The sequence below is a fragment of the Camarhynchus parvulus genome, chromosome 7, assembly GCF_901933205.1.
Source record: "Camarhynchus parvulus chromosome 7, STF_HiC, whole genome shotgun sequence".
NCBI lineage: Eukaryota > Metazoa > Chordata > Aves > Passeriformes > Thraupidae > Camarhynchus > Camarhynchus parvulus.
The window spans coordinates 36,076,964-36,099,514 of record NC_044577.1 but is presented as its reverse complement, the minus strand read 5'-3'; the positions used below and the strand labels follow the sequence as shown (position 1 = coordinate 36,099,514).

General features: G+C 38.0%; 1 protein-coding gene across 1 annotated transcript; it reads left to right on the top strand.

Moving 5' to 3' along the window:
- The first annotated feature begins 7,271 nt into the window (after positions 1-7,271).
- On the top strand, positions 7,272-21,542 carry MMADHC (metabolism of cobalamin associated D). The gene is made up of 8 exons (XM_030952651.1): positions 7,272-7,296; positions 7,590-7,639; positions 9,064-9,208; positions 12,161-12,375; positions 14,332-14,437; positions 15,626-15,756; positions 19,127-19,213; positions 20,724-21,542. Exons 2-8 carry the CDS (start codon positions 7,631-7,633, stop codon positions 20,916-20,918), a joined length of 888 nt encoding a protein of 295 aa, XP_030808511.1. The 5' UTR covers positions 7,272-7,296; positions 7,590-7,630; the 3' UTR covers positions 20,919-21,542.
- The last annotated feature ends 1,009 nt before the right edge of the window (positions 21,543-22,551 follow it).

Genomic DNA, 22,551 nt, shown 5'->3' with positions numbered 1-22,551 from the left:
GAAGAGCCTTTATTTTAAGGTACCTTTAGAAAGGAGGAGGTTGACACATGCAAAATGGAGTTTTCACTCCTTTGTTTGAGTCACTCCAGCACAGAAAAAAAAGAATCTGTCAGTGACAAGTCAGGAGGTTGTTTGTTATTCTTGAACTGGTAAAAAAGAGAATATTAAACCCACCAGGAACGTGTTCTGGAAATTCCACTGTTCCTTACTCTTCCTGAAGGGTAAAGAAGTGTTGTGCCACGGAACGAGGTAAATCAGCAAAAAAAGCAAATTAGGAGCAAGATTTTGGGGACAGAATTAGGTAACAGCACCTAACCAGGTTTGTCAGCAGAAGGGTTTTGTTCTCCACAGTAAAAATGCTCTCGAGTTAAGAGGTTTAATTTTAAATATCTGACAGAGCAAAATGCAGCAAGTGGAATAAATATTTACCTCATGACTCCACCGAAGGCCTCTCTGCAGCAATAATTTTGCCCCCAAGTAGCAAATCAATGCTGGAAAGCCCAGACAGGGAGTTCACACCTGGATTTTGCCTCCCTCAGTGGCCCAGAGGGGGAAACATCTGGGGATTCCTAATATGTAACACCTCCCAATGGGAATTTTTATCCCAGTTTTCACTAAAGGCATTGGAAAGTGTTCCATAAACTTTATTGAGCTCTGGATGTAGGTAAGGAAAATCCTGATGAGGTTTTGCAAGAAGATTTTCTGGATTGTGTCCCGAAATTCTGGGGCTTCTGACCTCCCTTTTCACAGAGCTGAGATTTGCACCTAAAACATGGGGCAAAAGAGGAATATTCAGGGATTTTCAGCATCCATGGCATGGCAGCATGATGCACAATTTGGTTCCAAATCTGGGAATTTATGGAATTTAGGTGTCAATAATTTAGTGCTGAGTCTGTCACCAAAGCCGCAGGCCAGAGATAGTCTGGATTAAGCTTAATGTGACCTGAATTTGGCGGCAAATCTGGGAATTTATGGAATTTAGGTGTCAATAATTTAATGCTGACTGTGTCACCAAAGCTGGAGGCCAGAAATGGTCTGGAATAGGTTTCATGGGACCTGAATTTGGTCCACACTGCAGCTGAACTGGGAAAAGGACCGGTTTGTATCAGGTCTGCATTTCCCTGAGGTCGCACCTCTTGGATGCAGAGATCCAGGAGGAGCAGGAGGACCTGGAGCTCTCTCTTGGGATCTGCTGGTGGCACAGACACCAGGCTTGGCAGCCTGGAATGCTCCGGGTGCTGGTGGTCCTGAGCCCTCTGGAATCTGCTCTGGAATGTGCCAGGTGAGGAGAAAGGTTCCCCTCAGAACTGGATCAAAACCAGCTTTTTATAGGCTGCTTCTATTTCTGGTCAATCTTTATCCATCTGGGAAGTGTTAAAAAACCTGAGGAGGCAGAATTCCAGTTTAAACCCAGTGCCATGCCTAACGGGCTACTTATTCCCCCGGATTCCTCATTTGTTGGTGTTTCTTTTTTAATAGATGGGGTGGTATTTTGTGTTTTGTAACGCCCACGGATGGGAAGCGTGTCTCGCCAAGAGGTTGGTGGCACGGTGGGCTGCCTGTGAGTGATGAGGCTGTTCCTGTCTGGCAGGCAATGAAAGAGCCCAGCATCTGGCAGAATGTGAGAGCAGAAAGCACAGAGAGCTTCCCACTCGGAGGAGCTGGGCTGCCTGATGGATGTTGTGATAAAATGGCTCTCCTGACGTGTGAGGCAGGACAGCTGGAGGCCCTTTCTGGCCAAATTTATGGGGTTTAACCAAACCTCCTGGCTGGAAATTTCTGGGAATTTATCCCACACATTAACCCCTCTGATTTTCATTTTTCCAGCTTTGGTGACAGACTCAGCACTAAATTATAGACACCTAAATTCCATCAATTCCCAGATTTGCCACCAAATTCAGGTCCCATGAAACTTAATCCAGACTATTTCTGACCTCCAGTTTTGGTGACAGCCTCAGCACTAAATTATTGACACCTAAATTCCATCAATTCCCAGATTTGCCACCAAATTCAGGTCCCATTAAACTGAATCCATCTGGCCTCCAGCTTTGGTGACAGACTCAGCATTAAATCATTGACACCTAAATTCCATCAATTCCCAGATTTGCCACCAAATTCAGGCCATATTAAAGTTAATCCAGATTATTTCTGGCCTCCGGCTTTGGTGACAGCCTCAGCACTAAATTATTGACACCTAAATTCCATCAATTCCCAATTTGCCACCAAATTCAGGTCCCATTAAACTTAATCCATCTGGCCTCCAGTTTTGCTGACAGCCTCAGCACTAAATTATAGACACTTAAATTCCATCAATTTGGAGTGGCAAATAGAAATATCTCCCAAAACACCCAACCTGCAATCATTCCCTGTTGGATGTGGCTGTGTTGGATGCAGCAGCATCCTGAGGTGCTGCTGGAAGGGAGGAAAAAAGAGTTGGGAATCTCCTCACTCATCCCACGTGAGCAACAAGGAGCAGCTCATGCTTCCCAGGAAAAAGATTTCTGTTTAATCAAATTATATCTTAAAATATTAAATTAGAATACATTAAAATTTTTATATGATTAAATAATATTATATTATACTATATTATATTATATTATATTATATTATATTATATTATATTATATTATATTATATTATATTATATTATATTATATTATATTATATTATATTATATTATATTATATTATATTATATTATATTATATTATATTATATATTAGATTATTACATTAAATTATATTAAAACATTCCTGTTTAAGCAAATTACATTTTAAAATATTAAATTATATTAAAATACATTAACATTATTATATTATTATATTATTATATTATTACATTATATTATATTATTATATTATTATATTATTACATTATATTATATTATATTATATTACATTATATTATATATTAGATTATTACATTAAATTACATTAAAATATTCCTGTTTAAGCAAATTACATTTTAAAATATTAGATTATATTAAAATACATTAACATTATTATATTAGATTAGATTAGATTAGATTAGATTAGATTATATATTAGATTATTACATTAAATTACATTAAAATATTCCTGTTTAAGCAAATTACATTTTAAAATATTAGATTATATTAAAATATATTAATATTATTATATTATTATATAATAACATTATATTGTATCATAATATATTATATATTAAATTATTATATTAAATTATACCAAAAATATTGCTGTTTAAGCAAATTATAAAGCTTTTAAAATCCAATCTCTCTGTTTTAAACCAAAGTGAGATGAATTAGTGTCTGCCTCAACCTCAGATCCATCTGGATAACCCTGCACCAGGGCTACTGTTGGAAGGATGTCCCTGGACATCCCAGTTTAGGAATGTTGGTAAAATTCTCTCTTTGGTGAAAAACTGGGAGATTACAGATCCAGGGTGTGCTAGTAAAGGATTCCCAGCAAACCCCCAGTAAAGCCAAGCAGCTTTGTGGAAAAAGGCCTTTTCCTCCCCTGCCCCTTTGGTGGACATTCCAGAGGGCAGGGACACGCAGGAGATAAAGGAGGAAATCCCTTTCAGGTTCACAGCAATCCATCCAGGGGGGAATGTCTTGCCAAAAAGAAAACAAATCGTGCAAAGACTTATCTGCTCCCCTAAAAGCCTCTTTTCCCAGTGGTAGCCAGCAAATCTCTGGAAATGCCAGAAGAAAGGGATTGTTCATATAAACACATCCATTTCCAGGGGAAGTTTACTCTTCCTATAGCCAGAGGATGTTTATTTTGGGGAAAAGAGCACGTTAAAACCTTTCCTCCCTTCTCCTCCACCCCTGGCACTCAGGGATTCCTCATTCCTCATTCCCCAGGTTTAGCAGGTCAAGGGGAAGGGGGGAGGCCCAGTGAAAAATGTGAGGAAAAATAAATACAGGGAATGGAATGGATAAACAAAATAGCTGAGCTGGAGTGTGGAGGCTAAAAAATTCCCTGGCTGGGGCAGTGACAGAGCGTGGCTGAGAGCTGTCAGCTCTGTGGGGTGATCCTAAATATCCCCCGGACCACAGGCTGGGATCCCATGCCTCTGCTGCCCTTTGGGATGTGGCTGGAATGCCGGGGTGCCCGGTGCACCTCCAGCAGCTTTTAGAGATGCAAAATCAATGGCAACGATTTGAACTCGGGTTTAACACAGTCCTAATGAAGTTTAATGGGTGCCATTAGGAAAATTGGGAGCACCAGCACAATCTGTCATTGCACAGATAAATGGAAAATGGGAATAAAGAATATCTGGGGTTTTTTTAGCACTACTTCACCAGCATCTTCTGTATCCAAAGGGAAAACCACCAGGGAAAATTCCTAAAACTCAGGGTATTGTTTCATGTCCCTGCTTGCTGTACTATTGTAACTTTTCCTGCTTTCAGACTTGGCAGCTGCAGCCAGCTCTGAGTTTTCTGCTCTGTTTCTGCTTTCCCAGCTTGAAAATCTTCTTACTTTTACTATTTCCCACAATTCCCAGGGTGGAACTGGGAATAAAACCAGCAAACAGCCACACTCAGGATGAAACCCTGGTTTGGGGTTCCCAGTCCAGTTCCAGGACCTCATCCCAGAGTTTTGAAGACTCCAAGGATGGAGTTTGCACAGCTTCCCTGGGCTCCTGGAAGAGCAGAGAGGAAACAGCTGAAAATTCACTTTCTGCTTGTCTTGGGCACCAAAGCAGCTTCTCAGGGGCAGCTCTGGCTCCTCTGCTTCCAGAGCAGGGAATCCAGCAGGGAATCTGGGCATGGAAGGAGAATCCCAGAGGAGATCTGGAGTTCAGGTTTCAGGCAGGGGGTGCTGGTGACTGGGAAAGTTCTGAAATTCTGACCAGCTCTTCCCAGTGCTGGTCAAGGTGCCAAGAGGAAAGCACTGTCCCAAAGAGAGAGAGAGAGAATTCTGGAATCGTGGAGTGATTTGGGTAGGAAAGGAGCTTAAATTTGGAGCAGGACCAGTGGTAAATATAAATATCTCCCAAAACACCCAACCTGCCATGAGCAGGGACACCTCCCACTGCCCCAGGCTGCTCCAGCCTTGGGCACTTCCAGGGATCCAGGGCAGCCCCAGCTGCTCTGGGAATCCCAGCCCAGCCAGGAATTCCCAATTCCCAATGTCCCATCCATCCCTGCCCTCTGGCACTGGGAGCCATTCCCTGGCTCCTGTCCCTCCATCCCTTGTCCCCAGTCCCTCTGCAGCTCTCCTGGAGCCCTTCAGGCCCTGCCAGGGGCTCTGAGCTCTGCCTGGAGCCTTCCCTTCTCCAGGGGAACATTCCCAGCTCTGCCAGCCTTTCCCTCTGATCACCTCCATGGACTCTCCAGGAGCTCCACGTCCTTTCCATGGTGGAGATCCCTGAGAAAAAAGGGGATCCCTGAGGATAAAAAAATCATGTCAACAGGAAAAAACAGCAAGACCTGGGCATGAACTTCAGCTTTCAGCTCCAGGTTTTGGACGCCGAGGAGTTCCCCTGAACTGGAGGCATGAGGAATTTTTCCAAAAAGGCTTTCCAAGGAGGAATTAGGAAATCCTGTCGTGCGCGTTTCTTCCTCTCCCTCAAACTGAGAGCAGCAATCTCCGAGGGAAGAATTTAATCAAAGCCAGCTGCTAATTACTTTCCTGACACCAGGGGAGAAGGATGTTGGCATCCAAAAGATCTGGAAGATTTTTCCTTATTAATATTTGATAAATCTGTAATTGGATCGTTTGATTCCGCTGTCTCCTTTGAATAGGAACTTTATTGAAATGAATCTTTATGAATTCAAGCCACAAACTTGAGGGGCTGATAACTCAAGGATTGATTGGAGTATCTGGAAGTGGCAGCCCTGGAGAGGAGATAAATTGGGATTGCCTAAGGACAAGTCAATACAGGCTGGATTTGATCCACAGTGCTTCCTATTAGAGGACAGAAATTACATTCTGTAAAGAGTTAAAGTTAAATTTCTCTGATTTCTCATCTCTCTCTTTTTTTTTTTTTTTGCTGAAGTTCAGAGATTCCACATGAATATTTAATTCAAAAGCAAATGAGAATGAAGTGTGCTAACATTGAATTAATAAAAGAGCTGAGTGGCATCCAATAGTGAGCAAAGGTGCTCATGAAAATAAGTCCAAAAATCAAAATTGCAACATTAGAGCTACTTAATACATCACATTGTTTAGGAACTGATATCACAATTTCCTCCTGATCCTGATAAAATAAAGCCAAGACTTTATTAAATGCAGTAACATCATAAGGCTGAATATTATTACCCTGGCCACAAACCCAATGTCCTGCTCTGATTTTGAACTATGGAAATCTCTGGCACTGGTTTATGTTAATAAATTTCTGCTAATAAACCAGCGACAAAGCAAAATAAATGTCCCGAAACCCCTGGTTTGGAAGGAAAATAAATTCAAGGCCTTGTGCAAAGTCACTGAGGGATGGGAACGCCCAAACTTTTATTTGGGAGAGATTAAAATTCCTTTTTCTTCACCAGCAACGCTGCTTGGAACAGAAAATGAAGAAATGGCAAAAAATGAGAAAGAAAACTTTAATCCTTGGGGTTGTGACCATTCCCTGGGGAGCCTGCCCAGAGCTCTTCCATTAAAAAACCAACAGGGAGGGAAGCCATTGAAGCAGGTTTTAAATATTTTTATTATTATTTTGTAAAGTTATTTGAGGTATGGCCCTTCAAGTCACAGTTTTGTGGCAGAAGCACCACTGATGCTCCCCATTCCCAGCGAACACCTGGCTTTGCGCTTTTCCTTAGAGGAAACAACCCCTCCTCCTTTCACTTCCCTTCAACAAAACCCTTTTCCCCATTTTCTCCCCATTTTCTCCCTTTTTTTCTCCCCATTTTCCACTTTTCCTCCCCTTTTTCCCCTTTTAGGATCCCCGGCAATGATGAGGGCGATGAGGGCGGCTGACGAGCCGTGACTGCCCCCTGATGCCCCGCACAGGAACAGCACCCACGGCCGCCCTTCTGCGCCCCTCATACGGGGCAACACCGCTTTGGGAGCACCGAGGGGACACCCCAGCCCCGCCACCACCGATCCCGGCCCCGCCACCACCGATCCCGGCCCCGCCGCTCCCACGGGAGCCTCCCCGGCCCCGCCGGCCCCGCCGCCATCACCGCCTCCCCCTCACGGCCTCCACCGCCCCTCCCGCAGCCCTGAGCAACAGAACGCCGAGCGGCGGATTCCGCGCCATGCGGCGCCGAGCCCATCGAGGTGTCGGCGGATCGGCTGGCTCGGCCTGGCGGCGCGCGGCGAGGGCGCGGCGGGGGCGGGTGAGCGCCGCCATTTTGCAGGAAGAGGTGAGGGGGGCCGGGGGCTCCTTTTCTTTTCCTCTTTTCCTCTTTTCCCGCTTCCTTCTCTTTTTTCCTGTTTCTTTCTCCCGTTTTCCCGCTTCCTGCTCGCTTCCCGTCAGCTCTTTCTGTCTGTCCGCGGCAGCGCCGCTGCTGGGACGCGGGGAGGCCGTGCGGGGTGTGAGGGGGCTCCGGGGCTGAGGAGTTCAGCGCCTTCTTTTCCCTTTCCTCTTCCCTTTTCCTTTCCCTTCCTTTTCCTCGTTCCCTTTCTGTTCTCTGCCCTCTTCCCTTCTCTTTTGCAGGGGTGTCCGGGCCTGTCAGCGGGGGGAGAGCAGCGTCTGCCATGGCCAATGTGAGTGAGTGACGCCCGGCCTTGCGGATATCCCGGGAACGGCGGAATTGAGGATTAAATGGAATTACAAACAGGTTTGGGTGGGGAAAAAAAAACCAAACCAAAAACTTAAAAATCTTTTAATTCCGACTCCGTGCCGTTAGCAGGGACAACTTGCAGTGTGCTCCGAGGCTTGGACACTTGTTCAGAGGCAGCCACAGAACCTCAGCACACTCACAGGGAAAAATTTCTCCCGAAAATCCCAACCCAGCCTTCCTCCGGTTTCAATATCCCAGGAATAACAGCGTAATTAAGGATTAAATCCATTTTTTTCTGTCATGCTGGGCTCAGGCCCGTGTTTTGGAGCACTCAGCTGATTCGAGGCTGGAGCATAAAACACCTTTTATTGATTGTTTTTCTCGCTCCCGCCGTGAGGACATGAATAATTCATTTATTCCCTCGCTGGTGGCTCTTGTGCAACGCCAGGTGTGTCAATATTTGCATGAGCGAGCTGTAATTAGTGACATCTCCGTGTTAAGTAACTGATAAATAAGGAAAACTTCTCTTTTCTGCTAATTACATGTTGGCTGTAATTGTTTCTATCTGTTTATAACAGCAGCATGGTGCAGAAATTGATTTTAATAGCGATTTGACATGATAAAGAAAAAAGATTTGAGCGGGATCAGATTTTTGCTGTGTTACAGGAACCTTCTGAAGCTGCTTTAGAAGGAGACAGCTCCAGGCTTGAACTGTAAATAATTGATTTAAATCATAAATTCAATGTGTCTTGAAGCATTTGAGTTTTTATAATTTGCTAGAAATTATTTTATATTTACACAGAAGTGCTGGATGAAGAACTGCCTCAGGTCCTGGTGCTTTAAATACAATTTTTATATTAAACATTCAAATAGCACCACTTATTCTCTTCTTTTAAAAGCAAATGACTTCTGAAAGTGCCTCTTTTGATGTAAAACTGCATACATTTTTATACAATCAAAGCTGCAGCACTTGAGGAAAACCCTTTTATGTGATTTTCTCAAAAGAATTGTTATTCCTCACCTGAAAAGTTGAATTTTCCAAAAAAAAACACCCACACTGTGGCAGGTGGGATTTGTGTTTTCCAGGAGATAACCATGGAGACAATCCCTGTCTATAATTGAATTTAAATTCTAATTTTTCAGGACTTTTTCCTCACGTGAGAGGCCTTTAATCAACACTAAAACCACTTTAAGGCTTTTTCTTTGCTTGGAACAACAAAACACAAAAATAACAATAAAACATTTCTACAACTTGATGTTGCAGCTGGCCATAATTCCAATTTTAATATAATCATCGAGGATTTTTCACAGAGCTGTGTTTAAATGATTCTTTGGATTTTTATTATGAAATTACTCTTGGATTTTATTATTAAATTCTTATTTTAATTTGGTTTTTTCTCTCCTCAGGTGCTCTGTAACAGAGCAAGATTGGTCACCTACCTGCCAGGCTTTTATTCCTTGCTCAGAAGAGTTGGGAATGCCAAGGCTTTTTCCACTGCAGGATCCTCTGGCTCAGATGAGCCTCACGTGGCTGCTGCACCTCCTGATTTATGTAAGGAAAAACACATTTATCCCTCTGAAATCCCAATTTGGAACTGGGATTCTTGACTTGGTAGAAGAGAAAAATCAAATTTATGAAGAAAAAGCAAATTTAAGAAAAAAAAAGCACATTTAGGAAAAAGAAAAAGCAAATTTATTCCCCTGAAATCCCAATTTGGAACTGGAATTTTGACTTGGTAGAAGGGAAAAAATCAAATTTGTGAAGAAAAAGAAGTTTAAGGAAAAAAGCACATTTATTCCTTTCAAATCCCAATTTGGAAGTGAGATTTTTGACTTGGTAGAAAAGCAAATTTATGAAGAAAAAGCATGTTTAGAAAAAAGAAAAACAATTTTATTCCTCTGAAATCTCAATTTGGAACTGGGATTCTTGACTTGGTAGAAGAGAAAAATCAAATTTATGAAGAAAAAGCAAATTTCGGAAAAAAAAGCACATTTAGAAAAAAGAAAAAGCAAATTTATTCCTCTGAAATCTGAATTTAGAATTGGGATTTTTGACTCGGTAGAAGGGAAAAAGCAAACTGGAGAAGAAGAAGCAAATCTACCCCCTTAAAATCTGAATTTGGAACTGGGATTCTTGACTTGGTAGAGGAGAAAAATCAAATTTATGAAGAAAAAGCAAATTTAAGGAAAAAAAGCACATTTAGGAAAAAGAAAAAGTTAAATTTATTCCCCTGAAATCCCAATTTGGAACTGGAATTCTTGACTTGGTAGAAGGGAAGAAAACAATTTATGAAGAAAAAGCAAATTTAGGAAAAAAGACATTTAGAAAAAAGAAAAAGCAAATTTATTCCCCTGAAATCTGAATTTAGAACTGGGATTTTTGACTCGGTAGAAAAGTAAAAAGCAAATTGAAGAAGAAGAAGAAGCAAATTTATTCCCTTAAAATCCAAATTTGGAAGTAGGATCTTTGACTTGGTAGAAGGGAAAAAATCAAATTTATGAAGAAAAAGCAAATTTAAGGAAAAAAGCACATTTATTCCTTTCAAATCCCAATTTGGAAGTGAGATTTTTGACTTGGTAGAAAAGCAAATTTATGAAGAAAAAGCATGTTTAGGAAAAAGAAAAAGCACATTTTATTCCTCTGAAATGTCAACTTGGAACTGGGATTCTTGACTTGGTAGAAAAGAAAAAATCAAATTTATGAAGAAAAAGCAACTTTAGGAAAAAAAGACATTTAGAAAAAAGAAAAAGCAAATTTATTCCCTTGAAATCTGAATTTAGAATTGGGATTTTTGACTCGGTAGAACAGTAAAAAGCAAATTGAAGAAGAAGAAGAAGCAAATTTATTCCCTTAAAATCCCAATTTGGAACTGGGATTCTTGACTTGGTAGAAGAGAAAAAATCAAATTTGTGAAGAAAAAGCAAATTTAAGGAAAAAAAGCACATTTAGGAAAAAGAAAAAGTAATTTTTTCCCTTGAAATCTGAATTTAGAATTGGGATTTTTGACTCAGTAGAAAAGTAAAAGCAGCTTTAACAAAAAAAAAAGCACATTTACTCTCTTAAAATCCAAATTTGGAAGTGGGATTTTTTGACTTGGTAGAAGAGAAAAAGCAAATTTATTAAGAAAAAGCAACTTTAAGTAGAAAAAGCACATTTGGAAAAAAAACAAATTTATCCCCTTGCAATCCCAATTTAGAAGTGGGATTTTTGACTTGGTCGAAAAGCAAATTCATGAAGGAAAAGCACATTTAGAAAAAAGAAAAAGCAAATTTATTCCCTTGAAATCTGAATTTGACTTGATAGAGAAGAAAAGCAAATTTAAGAAGAAAAAGCCAATTTATTCCCTTGAGATCCCAGTTTGGACATGGGATTTTTTTACTTGGTAGAAAAGCAAATTTAAGAAGAAAAACCACTTTTAGAAAAAAAGAAAAAGCAAATTTATTCCCTTGAAATCCCAGTTTGACTTGGTAGGAAAAAAAAGCAAATTTAAGAAGAAAAAGCCAATTTATTCCCTTGCAATCCCAGTTTTGGAATGGGATTTTTGTCTGGTGCACTGCTGATGTTTGGGATCAGATCCTTGTTTGGCACAGGGGTTTTTCCTTGGCTTTCCCTGCTGGTTTTGGGATTTGTGATTTCCCCTTGGGTTTCCCTGCTGGTTTTGGGATTTCTGATTTCCCCTTGGGTTTCCCTGCTGGTTTTGGGATTTGTGATTTCCCCTTGGGTTTCCCTGCTGGTTTTTGGGTTTCCCTGACCTTTTTTGGGTTTCCCTGACCTTTTTTTTGGGTTTCCCTGATGTCTTTGGGATTTTTCTGGCCATTTTTGGGATTTTCCCAGCCGGTTTTTGGGATTTCCTGGCCATTTTTTGGGTTTCCCTGACCTTTTTTGGGTTTCCCTGCTGTCTTTGGGATTTTCCTGGCCATTTTTTGGGATTTCCTGGCCATTTTTGGGATTTTCCTGGCCATTTTTTGGGGTTTCCCTGCTGGTTTTGGGGTTTCCCTGCTGGTTTTGGGGTTTCCCTGCTGGTTTTTGGGGTTTCCCTGGCCGTTTTTGTGATTTCTTGGCTGTCTTTGGGTTTCCCTGCTGTCTTTGGGTTTCCCTGCTGTCTTTGGGATTTCCTGGCCATTTTTGGGCTTTCCCTGACCAGTTCTTGGGTTTTCCTGACCGGTTCTTGGGTTTCCCTGAGCAGTTTTTGAGATTCCCTGGTGGTTTTGGGATTTCCTGACCATTTTTGCGATTTTCTGGCCGTTTTTGGGCTTTCCCTTTTTTGGGTTTCCCTGCCGTTTTGGATTTCCCTGCTGTCATTGGGGTTTTCTGACCATTCTTTGGGGTTTCCCTGCTGTCTTTGGGTTTCCCTGCCGTTTTTTTATTTCCCTGCTGTCTTTGGGGTTTCCTCACCATTTTTTGGGATTTCCCTGCTGTCTTTGGGGTTTCCTGACCATTTTTTGGGGTTTCCCTGCCGTTTTTGGGTTTCCCTGACGGCTCCGGGCTTCGCTGCGCGTGCAGGTCCCAGGACGGTGTGGCCGGACGAGCTGATGGGGCCCTTTGGGCCGCAGGACCAGCGCTTCCAGCTGCCAGGGAACATCGGCTTCGGGTGCCACCTGCATGGCACTGCCAGCCAGAGAGCCCAGCCCGCCCAGAGCCTGCCCGACCTCCTGGCCGAGCCCTCGGCCAGCGACAGGCACGAGTTCGTCGTGGCCCAGTACATCAACGAGTTCCAGGTGAGAGCAGCCCGTGGCACTCGTGTTTTCTTCCCCCAGGATTCTCTCCTGGGGAGCTGAGAAGCCTCAGAGAAAAAGGAAAACAATGTTATAATGATTTGCTTCTCCTGTGGTTTGCTGCTTTGGAATGTGGTTGGAGATTTGTTTACCCACAGGTGATTGTTGCATTGGTTTCTGTGAATTGTTTTGTCTCATTGGCCAATCAGTGCCAAGCTGTGTTGAGGCTCTGGAAAGAGTCACAAGTTTTCATTATTAGCTTTTTAGCCTTCTGTCTGTATCCTTTCTGTATTCTTTAGTATAGTTTAGTTTAGTGTTCTTTAATATAATACAGCGTCTTAAAGTAATAAATTAACCTTTGAGAACATGGAGTCAGATTCATCTTTTCCTTTTCCTTTCCTTTCCATTCCTTTTCCTTTTCCTTTTGCATTTTCCTCTTCCTCTTCCTTTTCCTTTTCCTTTTCCTCTTCTCTCCTCTCCTTTCTCCTTTTCCTTTTCCTCTTCCTTTTCCTTTCTCCTTTTCCTTTTCCTCTCCTCTCCTCTTTCCTTTTCCTTTTCTCCTCTTTTCCTCTCCTTTTCCTTTTCCTTTTCCTTCTCCTCTCCTCTCCTCCTCTCCTCCCCTTCCCTTCCCCTCCCCTTCCCCTTCCCCTTCCCCTTCCTTTTTCTTTCCTCTTCCTTCCTCCCTTCCCCCACTTCTTCCTTTCCTTCTCCTTCCCCTCCCCATCTATGGGGGACAAGCACAACTCTCTTCTTCCTCAAGAAAGATTTTCTGCACCATTTTCTGTCACAGAAACTGCCTCAAGGTGGTTGTTTTTTTTAGGAGAAAAAGATTTCAGGCTGTTTTGAAAACAGCATTTTAGGAGTGATTAATGGGAGGATTTCAGTCCTCAAACCTGCTGTTGGCCAAGTCTCACCACCTTTTACCCAGTAAAATTGGAATTTCCTTCAGTATTTTAGTTCATGGATCTGGATTTGCAAAGTTTGGGCAATGTTTAGTTCTGAAACCCATATTCACATGGAATTCACACAGGAATCCACCAACCTCACAATGAAAGGATTCTGGCAGCCTGATTCATATTCATCGTTATGAATACACTCAGTAAAATTGAAATTTCCTTCAGTATTTTATTTCATGGATCTGGATTTGCAAAGTCTGGGCAATGTTTTGTTCTGAAAACCACAAAATTCACAGAGGAATCCCCCAAGCTCATAATGAGAGATTCATCATTGTAATCCATCATTTCAATTCAAAATTGAAATTTCCTTCAGTATTTTATTGAATGGATCTGGATTTGCAAAGTGGAATGTTTTAAAATTCTAAAACACACACAAAATTGATCCCTTCAGTATTTATTGAATGGATGATTTGCATCAATTTGTTTAAAATCATCATTTCAACAAAAGAAATTTCCTTCAGTATTTTATTCATGGATCTGGATTTGCAAAGTTTGGACAATGTTTAGTTCTAAAACAATGGAATTCATCCAGAAATCCCCCAAGCTCATAATGAGAGATTCATCATTGAAATTCATCATTTGAATTCAAAATTGAAATGTCCTTCAGTATTTTTATTTCATGGATCTGGATTTGCAAAGTCTGGGCAATGTTTAGTTCTAAAACAATGGAATTCATCCAGAAATCCCCCCAATCTCACAATGAAAGATTCATCATTGTAAAATTGAATTTTCCTTCAGTATTTTGTATTTGCAGAGTTTAGGCAATGTTTAGTTCTAAAAATTATCTATCTTTTTATATCTTTTCAGATTTTAAATAACTTTTAGCAACTTTCAATATTGTTAATAATAATACTATTTCAATATTTAATATCAAAAGTGTGAAGTGCCACTGCAAATCACCTGAAACTGCTTGAGTGTATTTGATCACTAAACCCTATTTTGATGTACAGAGTTATTCCTGTTTGATATTAACTGTGAAAATTCAATTTTTTCTGGTTTTTAGGGTTCTGATGCTCCCCAGAAGCAGCAGATCAATAATGCTGAAACCTACTTTGAAAATGCCAAGGTGGAATGTGCAGTGCAAGCCTGTCCTGAGCTGCTGAGAAAAGGTTCATTTTTATTTCCAGCCAAAAAATTCAACTTTTAAATATAAAACCAGTGAATATCAGGGCTCTACCACAGAATGTGCTGTGGGAAAGGTTAATTCAGAGTTAATCAGTACAAAAATCCCTGTGGATAGAATGGAAACCAAGTGCTGTTGGCAATATTTAATATTTTAAAATTTAAATTAATTTTTTAAAATATTTGCTGTTGACAATATTTAATATTTCATTTTAAATGTAATTTTTAGTTGTTGTTTGATTGGGAAATTCTGGAGTTAATTCCTTATCCAAAATCCATTTACCAAATCCTTTAGAATTGCTAAACAAAACAATAAATGGGAATCAGGAAATTTGTGCCAGCACTGAATTTGTGGTTTTCATTTATTCAGGGAGGAAATTACATAAATTAAATGGGAACCATTTAATATATTTTAATATCTTTTCAGATTTTAAATAACTTTTATTAACTTTCAATATTGTTCATAATATTATTATTTCAATATTTAAGATGAAAAGTGTGAAGCGCCAGTGCAAATCACCTGAAAGTGCTCGAGTGTATTTAATTAAATTTAATTAATTATTAAACTAAATTAATATTTAGTTAAACGGGAACCATTGAATTAAATAAAAAGTAAAAATAATAACCAAATAGGAAATTAAATAGGAACAATTAAATTAGATGAAAAGTAAAAATAATAACCAAATGGAAAATTAAATGGGAACCATTGAATTAAATAAAAAGTAAAAATAATAACCACATAGGAGATTAAATGGGAACAATTAAATAAAAAGTAAAAATAATCTAAATAAATAAATAAATAGATAATATAATTTATAATATAAATCTATTTATATAATTTAATAGATAGATTATATGTAAAATTTCATATAAATTATTTATATAATTTAATATATAATTTAATATATACATCGTTATAATTTAGTATATAAACAAGTAGATATTTATATAAACAATATAAATATATGTGTGTTTAATATATAAATATTTATATATTAAATTAAATAGAAATATATTTATTATATATTAATTATAATAATAAATAACAAATTCAAATAAAAGAAATGAAATAAAGGAATTTAAAAAGGGAAATGTGCCTGAAGTGTTGGTGTGGGTGGGAGGGAAGGCTGCCATGGCAGAGCAGGACAAATGTTGGGTTTTTCCCCATTTTTCAGACTTCCAGTCGCTGTTCCCAGAGGTGAACCCGCAGCGCCTGACTGTGCTCACTGTCACCCAGAAGAGCCAGCATGACATGAGCGTGTGGAGCCACGAGGTGGAGGAGGAGAGGGAGATGCTCCTGGAAAACGTCAGTGCATCCCCAAAGCAAACCCAAATTCAAATCCTGTTCCTGAGGCTTTCGTGCATTTCTAGCGTTTGACTTTTTTTTTTTTTATTTTTATATTATATTACATTTCATATACACACACACACACACACATATATATATACACACACATCTATATATAAAATATAGATCTATATTCTATATATATATGTATAGAGATATATAATATAGATCCATATTTTATATATCTATAATAGAGGTTAATATTCTATATATACACTATAGATCTATATTCTGTATATATGTAGATATATATATAATATAGATCCATATTCTATGTATATTGATATATAAAATACAGATCTATACTTTATAGAGATATAATATAGATCCACATTCTATATATATAGATATATATAATAAAGATATCTATATTTATATCTATATATATAATATATAGATATAGAGATTATATATATATCTATATATAATAAAGATATATATATTTTACATATATAGATATAATATAGATCCATATTCTATACATAACTAGAGATATATACCACATAGATCTATATATTTATATAGAGATATATATAATATAAATCCACATTTTGTATACATAATATAGATAGATATATATGTAATATAGATCTATATTCTATATATATAATAGAGATTTATATTATATATATAGATATATATTGCATAGATCTATATTCTATATATATGTATAATATAGATCCAGATTCTATAGATATAGATATATATAATAAAGATCTATATTTTATATATATAGAGATATAATACAGATCCATATTCTGTATGTAAATAGAGATATATACAATATAGATCTTTATTCTATATTTATAGAGATAGATATATAATATAGATCCACATTCTATATATACTATAGTTCCATATTCTATATATAGATAGAGATATATAATATAGATCTATATTCTATATATATCGAGAGAGATATAATATAGATCTATATTTTATATATAGAGATATATACAATATAGATCTATATTTATATATAATAGAGATTCATATTCTATATATATAGAGATATATCGATCTATATTCTATATATATGTAGATATATATAATATAGATCCAGATTCTATGTATATAGATATATATAATAAAGATCTATATTTTATATATAGAGATATAATATAGATCCATATTCTATATTTATATAGAGTGATATATAATATAGATCCACATTTTATATATATTATATAGTTCCATATTCTATATATAGATAGAGATATATATAATATAGATCTATATTCTATATATAGAGATATATAGTACAGATCTATATTATATTAGCTATATATAATATGCTATATAAAATAGCTGAATCTATATATAATAGATCTGTATTATATATAGCTAATATAATATGGATCTATTGCATTATTAAATGGAATATAATACATTACATTATATAGCATTATTAAATAATATACTATATTGCATTTTTATTTTTAATATTTTTTATAATACAATTCTATTATAATTTTTCATTATTCATTATCATTTACTGTTTAACTCATTTAATTAAGGTTCCACTGCACTTTCTACTGGTCAAAAGTGTAAAATTCCTCCATTTCTCTGTGGTTTTTTTTTTCCATTTTAATGAATGTTTTAAATTCTTTTAACCCTGCATTTCCAAAATGTAAAAATGTAAAAAAAATGTAAAAATCACCAATTACTCTGGGGTTTTTCCCATTTAATGAATGGTTTTAATTCTTTGAATCTTGGATTTCAGTTCTGTTTTTTCATCTTAACTTTGTCTTGTTCTTTCACCTCTAGAGGGCTCTGAAAATCCCTTTATTTCCCATTTTCCACAATTTTACCATTTCCCCACAAAGTGTCGCTGTTCACTGCCCTTAGCACCCCAAAAAAAGACCATTTCTACCTATTCTTTGTAAAATATCCCCAAACCCAGCATTTCATCTGGAAATAAATCATATTTATGCCTGAAATTAATCTGGGGATGCCTAAAACACAATTGTGGGCTCTCTACATCAACCACAAAAAAAGGAATCAACCCAAAATGACACAGAAATTAAAATTCCCTTCATTTCAGCGTGTTCTTCTCTTTGAATTATTTCTGCCCTGTTGCTCTTTAGTGGTTTAATCTGGTCTAATTATGTGTTAATTGGCATCTTTCTTCCTCAGGCACCTCCCTGTCAGGTCTAATCCAGTCACTGGGGGGGTGTGAGGTTAAAACCAGCAAATTCACAGGGAAATGTTGGTTTGCTTGCAGAATTCACCTGAAAAATCCTCATTTCAGGGGCTAAAAAATGAGGTTATACAGCCAAATTTAAATATTTGCATTAATCCAGCTTGAGTGTTCATTAACCTCACCCTGAGGGACCAGGAGAGATCCTGGATCAGAAATGTTGTGCCTAAAATTGTGATGTTTGGGATTTAATTTACATTTTGGACATAATTAATCATCAGAGCTATCAAACTTCAAAATACAGAATTTACTGGGAGAAATTTTCCTTATTTTGAACTAACACAGAATTTACTGTAAAGGGTAAAAATCCCTCATTTTGAACTAACACAGAATTTGCTGAAAAGGATAAATTTTCCTTATTTTGAACTAATACAGAATTTGCTGTAAAGGATACATTTTCCTTATTTTCAGCTAACACAGGATGTACTGTAAATTTCCCTTATTAATATTAATTCAAAATAAGGGTAAATTTTCCTTATTTTGAATTAATACGGAATTTATTGTAAAGGGTAAATTTCTTTCATTTTAAACGAATACAGAATTTCCTGTCAAGGGTAAAATTCCCTCATTTTGTATTGAAAAGGATAAATTTTCCTTATTTTGAACTGATACAGAATTTACCTTAAAGGGTAAAATTCCCTTATTTTGAATTAATACAGAATTTACTTTAAAGGATAAAATTCCCTCATTTTTTATTGAAAAGGATAAATTTTCTTTATTTTGAACTAACACAGAATTTACTGTCAAGGATAAAATTCCCTAATTTTGTATTGTAAGAGATAAATTTTCCTTATTTTGAACTAATACAGAATTTACTTTAAAGGGTAAAATTCCCTTATTTTGAACTAACACAGAATTTCCTGTAAAGGATAAATTCCCTCATTTTGACCTAATACAGAATTTGCTGTCAAGGGTAAAATTCCTGTAAGGGACTGAAGCTGAATAAATCATATTTTTCTAAATTTGGAACTTTCAGCTTCTTAGGGCACTAATTGCAGAGAAAATCCAATTTTTACAACTGTAAGTAAATAAATGATTTTATTTCTAACAAGTAAAGTTAGAAATAATTCATTTTGTGTGATAACCTCATTTGATGCCTTTCTTTTCCCATTGTTTTTTTCCTTCCAGTTCATCAGTGGTGCCAAGGAAATCTGCTATGCAATTTCTTCTGAGGGCTACTGGGCTGATTTCATTGATCCATCCTCAGGACTGGCAGTAAGTTCTTTCTTGCAGTAAAATTCGAATTAAATCCAACTTTTTCAGGCTAATTCCTGGAAGAAATGAAGATGTATGAGCTCAGCTGTGTCAGCTCTGAGTGCAGGGCCAGCACTGGCAGGAAATGAAATTGGGTTTTAGGGAACTGGAGAAGTTTTATGCCCCAAATCCCTTGGGCACTTTCTGCCCTGCCCAGGTAACTTGGGAAGCCTGACACCTGTGCAGGTGAAGGCTTTAAAAAACCTCTTTGCACCTGTTAATGATCCCTTTGTCCCCAAAAAATGAACTTTTTGTCCCTGTGCAACACTGGGAGCTTTCAGCAGGAGATGAGTTTTAGTCTGAGCTCTGCTAAAACCGTATCAGAGTTCAAGGGGATGGTGGCAAAGCTCGGCTTAGTGGGGTTTTATTTAAAAACACTCCCAAAAGCAGGGATTTATTGTGCCAACAGGGGCAAACAGGGCATGTTTGTAAGGCAGGACAGGCAGGTCAGGGGTGGAAAAGCTTCCCAGAATTCCATGCCTTGGAGGAATTAGGGATTGATGGAAGTGGGGTTTTGTCTTCAGACTCCAGCAGTGACATCCTGGCCCAGGATCAGGAGTGGGGTTTAAGTCAGAAGCTTCCTCCTGAGCTAAAGAACTGAAATACCTGTGTGCAACTTAAATACCAGTTTAACTTTAAAACTTAAATACCAGTTTGATTTTAAAACTTAAATATCAGTTTGATTTAAAAAACTTGAATACCAGTTTAATTTAAAAACTTAACTACCAGTTTAAAATTAAAAACGTAAATACCAGTTTAATTTTAAAACTTAAATACCAGTTTGATTAAAAAACTTGAATACTAGTTTAATTTAAAAACTTATTAAAAAACGTAAATACCAGTTTAATTTTAAAACTTAAATACCAGTTTAAAATTAAAAACTTAAATATCAGTTTGATTTAAAAACTTAAATATCAGTTTGATTTAAAAACTTAAATACCAGTTTAATTGAAATACCTGTTTGCAACTTAAATATCAGTTTAATTTACATATCAGTTTCATTTAAATACCTGTCTGCAACTTAAATATCAATTTAAATACCTGTTTGTAACTTAAATATCAGTTTAATTTAAATATCACTTTAATTTAAATACCTGTTTGTAACCTAATTACCAGTTTAATTTAAATACTTAAATACCAGTTTAATTTAAATGCCTGTTTGCAATTTAATCACATTTTTGCTCCTCTAACCAACTTTCTTTAGGCTCTTATTGCAAAGTGAAGTTGTTCATTTTTGCATTTTCCTGGGAAGTTTCTCTCCTTAGTGCCTGTCCTGTTTGTGCTGTCTCAGGCAGAGTTCTGCCCTTAGTTCCTCACAAAGGTGAGGCTGGGATTGGGATTTGAAAGAAAAACCTTTCCAACTCCACCTAAAACTTCTCCACACATCCGAACTCGAGCTTAGCTTTCAACCATCCATCAGAACTTGAAATCCACGTGGAAAATCTTTTTATTTATTGTTATTTTCCTGTAGTTTTTCGGGCCTTACAGCAACAACCCCCTGCTGGAGACGGACGAGCGCTACCGGCACTTGGGCTTTGCCGTGGACGACCTGGGCTGCTGCAAAGTGATCAGGCACAACCTCTGGGGCACCCACGTGCTGGTGGGCAGCATCTTCACCAACGCTGAGCCCGACAGCCCCATCATGAGGAAACTCAGTGGCCACTGAGCCCTCCCTGCAGCTCCCTCAGCCTCCTGCTGCCAGCTCGGAGCTCTCGGGTGATTCTCCCTCGGTACCGCCAGGGCTTCCTCACTTCCAAGTGTTCTTAGAGAATAAAAGTAGCTGGTATTTATTTCTAGTCTTTTGGGAATGTGTGTTCACCACGTGTGGCTTGGAATGTGGATTGACAGCGTTGAGAATCAGAGGGGTGATCATTTCCTTTTTAAATCCTCCGTGTTCTCTTATCTCGACGATTCTGTCCTTCGCTGGTCGATTTAGTACTCGGAATGCTCTGAAAATGCCACTGAAATTCCCAACAAATCTGCCATTCCTGAAATTAGGAACTGGCAAAAGAAAAATTGAATTAGTCATAAAATTGTTCTCCCAGAATTCAGAACTTAATAAAATCTGGGCTGATCACTCATTTGCTGTTGGAAAATGAGAATGAGGTCAACTTCCAGTGGTCTCCATAAAAAGTCCTTAATTACCCTGGAATTACTCATCTCTTATTGTTTTTTGTCTTCATGGTGCTTGGGATTTATTTTCTCAGTATTAGCTAAATATATTTAATTAGTTTATATACCTAAATGTAATTTAAAGTTGCTTTTGTAACTTTCTTAGGTCATTAAATACCAAAAAGAGAGATAATGGGGCGCTGCTTGGATCTCGTCATTGTTTTCCTGGGCTTGGATGCAATCTAGACTTGCCTCTGGAATTTGGAAATGCAGAGAGCAATTAGGATCAATTATTGCAATTAAAAAGATGTTTCAACAGGAAGATTCCAGGCTCCTCAGGTCTCACAAAAACACTCAGATCAATGGGGAACAGCAGGGCAGGAATTCCAAGGCTCCTGAAACACCTGGAATTCCAGTGCCTTGCAGTTTGGCTCAGGGGCTGAAGCAATAAAGCAGATTTGGATCTCATCCAGGCAGTTTGGGGCCATTTTTATGGAGCAATGGTAATCCTGCAGGATTTATTCCATGGGAATGTGCAGCAGCTCAGTGTGGGTGAGGATCCAGGGATTTAAACTTTACCTTTGCTGCTATCCCAGGGAGTTTTGGAGCCATTTTTCATGGAACAGTGGGAATCCTTCAGGCTTTATTCCAGCTCAGTCTGGTGAGGATCCAGGGATTTTAACTTGACCTTTGCTGCTATCCCAGGCACTTTTGGAGCCATTTTCATGGAACAATGGGAATCCTGCAGGCTTTGTTCCACAGGAATTTGGAGCAGCTCAGTGTGGGTGAGGATCCAGAGATTTTACCTTGACTTTTGATGTTATGCTGGGATAACAGCTTTGGAGCCATTTTCATGGAACAATGGGAATCCTTCAGGATTTATTCCACAGCAATGTTCAGCAGCTCAGTCTGGTGAGGATCCAGGGATTTAAACTTGCTCTTTGCTGTTATCCCAGGCGGTTTTGGAGCCATTTTTATGGAGCAGTGGGAATCCTTCAGGCTTTATTCCAGCTCAGTCTGGGTGAGGATCCAGGGATTTTACCTTGACCTTTGCTGCTATCCCAGGCACTTTTGGAGCCATTTCTGGCTTTAATCCACAGGAATTTGGAGCAGCTCAGTGTGGGTGAGGATGCAGGGATTTTGACTTCCTTTTGCTGTTATCCCAGGCAGTTTGTAGCCATTTTGCA